General features: G+C 39.0%; 1 protein-coding gene across 1 annotated transcript; it reads left to right on the top strand.

Annotated features, from left to right (window-relative positions):
* The first annotated feature begins 603 nt into the window (after positions 1-603).
* LOC137963095 (uncharacterized) lies at positions 604-4,982 on the top strand. Its single transcript, XM_068810275.1, has 11 exons — positions 604-667; positions 770-1,059; positions 1,130-1,423; positions 1,567-1,681; positions 1,991-2,096; positions 2,390-2,554; positions 2,834-3,019; positions 3,068-3,140; positions 3,209-3,520; positions 4,714-4,800; positions 4,917-4,982. Exons 1-11 carry the CDS (start codon positions 604-606, stop codon positions 4,980-4,982), a joined length of 1,758 nt encoding a protein of 585 aa, XP_068666376.1.
* Positions 4,983-5,345: the final 363 nt, after the last annotated feature.

The raw sequence follows: 5,345 nt of genomic DNA, 5'->3' as shown, positions 1-5,345 counted from the left end.
ACATGATTGATCAACGGTTGCTTTTTTCTATTTGTTATTTGGATTCAGTTACCTTTATGCAACGGGAGTCACACATTGTTGATATGGGATTCCAGCTATGTTGTTGTCAATTCTATAATCTAATGTTACTCATGGGAGTGTGTTATGTTGTTGGATGCCCGTTATATGTTTGATGAAATTCCAACACTCACTTATCCCTATTATTTTTTGCGTTTGAACTTTAGCAATTGAATCTTTTTTTGTGTTGAAGTATTCCCATGAGTTGGAATTTATTTTGCCAAGAAATTTCTCTCGATTTACCAAGAAAGTCCTTGTCTAAAGTTGCTCTCAGTTTTGTCGTTGAGTTTGGATTTAGGATAAGAGTTTCATCTATTCTCTTCTCTATATTTTTTTTGATAAATATAAAAGAAGTTGAGTAGTGGCTGGTTCTTGCTATCACTTGATAAAAGCACCAATTTTTCCATGATTTAGTGCTTATTCTCGTGAAAATAATCTCTACTTAGTTTTGGTGGCTAACTTGGTCTATGGTTGCTTCAAATTACGTTGTGTAATTTCTATTTGAGCACCTTTGATAATTGACCTTACTAGTTGATTTGCGTCAACATGGAGAGTGGACATATGAGTAATAAGAGTGACATACTCCGAATTACTACAATTCAACTAAGAGGTCTTTCCAATTACCTCAGTTAGTCACAATCGGTACGGAGGGTTCTCATTACTGGTGACCTTCTCAGTCATGTCATCAAAATCCCTCCTCCGATTGATGAAGAAGATGAAGTCTACCGTAATAGGGTAAAAAATGATAACATTGTTATCAATTGGCTTATTAATAGCATGGAAGAGCATGTCACTAACAATGTGGTCCACTTGGAAACTTCCAAGGATATTTGGGACACATATGTTAATCTCTATTCTTGTACCGCCTCCTTGCAAACAGTATATGATGTTTTCCAAAGTATGTTGGCTACCAAACAAGGAGATAATATTCATGAGTTTCTCGCCCGATTTCGTGACCTTCTCCAAGAATGGAAAATTGCTCAACCATACTCTACCGACATTGTTGTCCAAGAAAAATAGTGCGAGGCCCTGGCAGCGGCTATTTGATTTACCAATATTAAGTCGTATCTAGAGGTGGCTAAGACACAACTTCTTAGTTCCTCTGGCCTTCCCTCTTTTGATGACATCAGTGCTACGTTGTTACGGATTCCTGATTCATCTCCTCCTTCTTCGATTGATGCTCCATCAGTTATGTTCTCTGGTAATCGGGGTACATCATCCCCATTTCAAGGATACTGTAGAAATACAAGAGGAGGCCGCAATAGAGGTGGTCGAACGAGTCCAACCCATTCCCGTACTGAGCCTCGATAGTGCACTTACTGTGGTGGTCAGAACCACCTTGTGGATTCATGCTGGAAACTCCATGGTAAGCCTGATTAGGCGGCAGCCAATCCAGCCTCAGTTAATATTGAGAAAAAGGAGGATAGGAGTGATTCTTATTTCGGGAATGTGAATATTTCTGCGGAAGACTATGCTGTAATTCAAAAGCAAAAATCCTTATTGGATTAGTCCTCTACTCTACCAGGCCCTACTGCTGCCACTACCATTGCCTCAAGTATGTTTTCTTCCGCTTCAACCCCTTCATCTTGGATCATTGACTCTGGGGCTTCCAAACACTTGTCAGGTAACAAACACATGCTTCATTCATTGTCTCCATGTCTTCCTCATAAATTGGTCACTATTGCTAATGGTTCCCAAACCAAGGTACTTGGCAAGGGTTCCTCCTCTCTTACCACATCTATTCCTCTCCAAGATGTGTTATTTGTTCCTCAATTTCAGTTAAATTTTCTCTCCATTAGTCAATTAACCAAACAATTGAATTATTGTGTCACCTTCTCACCATCTTCGTGTATATTTCAGGATCTAACTACGAAACAGGTGATTGGTGGCGGCCATGAAAAAGGGGGTTTATACTATTTTACTCTTCCAACAGTAGCTGCTATTTCATCCACTATATTTGAGGCTCAATTGTGGCACAACCGGCTTGGTCATCCGTCTACCTCGTCACTTCATTCTTTAGTTCCATCTCTTAAATCTTTGTCTAATTTTAATTGTGAGGTATGTCAATTAAGTAAGCATGTTAGGAGTACATATTCTCCTCATCTTACAACTACTAGTACTGCTCCGTTTGCATTAATACATTCTGATGTATGGGGCCCTATAAAGGTCTCTAACATTTCTAAGGTTCAATATTTTGTTACTTTTGTGGATGATTTTACCCAAGTGACTTGGTTGTTTCTATTTAATGAACAATAAAAAATTCTTTCTATTTTTAAAAAAAATTCATGCAATGGTTCTTACACAATTTGGAAAAAAAAAATCAAATCCTTAGATCCAATAATGTTAAGGAATATTTGTTTAATGAGTTTAAATTATTTTGTGAGGGTAATGGGCTTCTGCATCAAACATCTTGTGCCTATACCCCACAACAAAATGGTGTTGCTGAAAGAAAGAATCGTCACCTCCTTGAACTTGCTCGAGGCTTCCTCTACTCCATGTAAGTACCCTACTTTTATTGGCCTCATGCTATTCTTACATCATGCTCTCTCATCAATACGTTGCCTTCATCAGTACTTATAAATCAAACTCCATTTTCTGTTTTGTTTCATGGTGAAGATCCTTTTTCTTTTCCTCTTAAATTATTTGGTTGCACATGTTGTGTTCATGATACTTCAACACATAAAAGTAAACTTGATCCTCGGTCTCTGAGGTGTATTTTTTTGGGGTATTCTCGAACTCAGAAAGGATATATTTGGTATAATCCTACACTTTGGAGGTTGATGATTTCTTGGGATGTGACTTTCTTTGAAGACACTTCCTTCGACTCCTCACATGAGGCTCCTCTAGGGTTTAGATTTCCTCCTACCACTCCATGCCCACTTGTGCCATTTCAAGAAGATATTACTCAACCCCCTGAAGCACCAGTCATCCCCTCACCTATGGGTTGTCCGATCCACCTGAAGTAAGTCTTTCTCCTCCTCCTATGTTTGGGCCTGAATTTGATACTCAGCCTATTGCATTACGAAAGGAATCCCGTTCTTGCACTACGTCTCATCCAATTGCCAATTTTATGTCTTCTCATCGTTTATTTTCTGAGTGTGTTCAGTTTCTTGCTTCTCTTTCGTCTGTTTCCATACCACAATCCTATTAGGAGGCCCTGAAGCATTCAAGATGGAAAGCAGCTATGGATGAAGAAATGTATGCATTATATGAAAATCAAACATGGACATTGACATCACTCCCAAAAAGGAAAAGACCGGTTGGTTGTAGATGGCGTTTTTTGGTGAAACACAACCCAGATGGGTCGGTTGCTCGCCTTCAAACACGCCTGGTTGCAAAAGGTTATACTCAGTGTTATGGGATAGATTACGAAGAGACTTTTTCTCCAGTTGCAAAACTAAACTCGATACGTATCATCCTCTCTATTGTTGCTAACTCATCTTGGCCAGTATATCAACTCGATGTAAAAAATACATGTTAAATGGTGATATATGCGACGAAATTTATATGGTACAACCACTAGGATATGTGGTTGAGGGGGAGTCTGTATGCCGGTTAAAGAAATCTTATATGGGCATAAACTGTCCCCTCTGGCCTGGTTTGATAAATTCAATCAAGCGTTTCTACGATTTGGCTTTCATAGGTGCTCGGTTGATCACTCAGTATATGTTAAAGATACTATCAAGGGAAGATATTATTGGTCATGTATGTTGATGATATTATCTTGACTGGAAATGATGCTCATAGTATACAAGAAGTGAAGAATATGATATGTAAAGATTTCAAGACTAAAGATTTGGGTAAACTCAAATATTTTCTTGGTATAGAAGTCCTTCAGTCAAATCATGGAATAGTATTGTCTCAAAAAAATACGTCTTGGATCTTCTTGAAGAAACAGGAATGAAGGGTTGTAGACCAGTTGATACACAGATGGATGCGAATGAAAAATTGTGTGCCACAACTGGAGAAGATGTTGACACTAGCAAATATCAAAGACTTGTGGGAAAATTTATCTATCTCACGGTAACTGGCCAAATATATCATATGTTGTGAGTGTGGTAAGCCAATTCATGCACAAACCACAAATTACTCATTGGTAGGCACTGGAGAGAATACTACGATACTTAAAAGGTGCTCCAAGAAGAGGGTTACTATATAAACAACATGGTCACTTGAATATAGAAGGCTTCTCATATGTAGATTGGGTTGGATCACCCGATGATAGAAAATCTACGTCTGGGTATTGTACCCTTGTTGGGGGGAACTTGGTCACATGGAAAAGAAAAAAGTAAAACTTAGTTGCAAGATCTAGTGCTGAAGCAGAATACCGAGCAATGGCCCACACTATAAGTGAACTTTTATGGATAAAGACTCTTCTTACCGAATTGGGATTTTATAAAGGAGGCTCTATGGGCATACATTGTGATAATCAAGCAGCTATTCACATTACGTCAAATCCAGTCTTCCATGAAAGAACTAAACATATCGAAGTGGATTGTCATTTTATATGAGAAAAGTTTCAAGCAGGAATAATTTCTCTTAAGTATGTTTCATCTCAAGTGCAATTAGCTGATATCTTCACCAAACCGGTAACATCCAAAATTTTATCTTATATAGGTGGCAAGCTGGGTATTTATGATGTATTTTCTCCTCCAGCTTGAGGGGAGTGTTGGAAGATGGGCTCAAGCCCACAAGCTCAAGGCTAGAAGCCCACAAGTCAGAGTGACAAAGTGGTTATTTATGGTATGTTCCCTAAGGATGACATGAAGATGTAAATACATTTTTTTTGTATATATTTTAATCTATTGAGTTGTAACCCTAAGGACTTTGTAACACTATAAATAAGAGCATTGGCTAAGAGGTTGGGCAATCAAGCCTTTTCCTCTCTTTGGAAAAATGTCCAGCCAGCCTCTCTTCTCCCTTGACACATTCTCTCCTTCCCTTAATCCAAACTCTCCTCTCTAACGTCCTTCACCTTTCTCACTCTTTTTTCTCTTCTCTCCTTCTTCTTCCACGTTAACCTAGAGTCATTCCCATGGGGTCCTAAATTCTACAGCCATCAACTAGAGAATATAGGTTGTGATGAGCCGACAGAAAGTTCCTTAGGATTCAAAACATGAGTCACTATTTCCATGGCGACTCTTTGTGGCATGGTGAGGTCCCATATACTCACCTAGTAGAAACTCCTTATTGTCTTGTTACAATGCGGGGCCCACCATGGTGCTCGAGCTAGTGGGACCCACCATGTGGACGTAGGCCATCAAGAAGAATCCTAGAGGACTTGGGAC

The sequence above is a fragment of the Aristolochia californica genome, unplaced genomic scaffold (assembly GCF_029961685.1).
Source record: "Aristolochia californica isolate CCGP_79_NKW_82.1479 unplaced genomic scaffold, dmAriCali1.0.hap1 SCAF_4, whole genome shotgun sequence".
NCBI classification, from domain to species: domain Eukaryota; kingdom Viridiplantae; phylum Streptophyta; class Magnoliopsida; order Piperales; family Aristolochiaceae; genus Aristolochia; species Aristolochia californica.
Note: the sequence above shows the minus strand (reverse complement) of the source record. Positions and strands in the feature narration are given on the sequence as shown.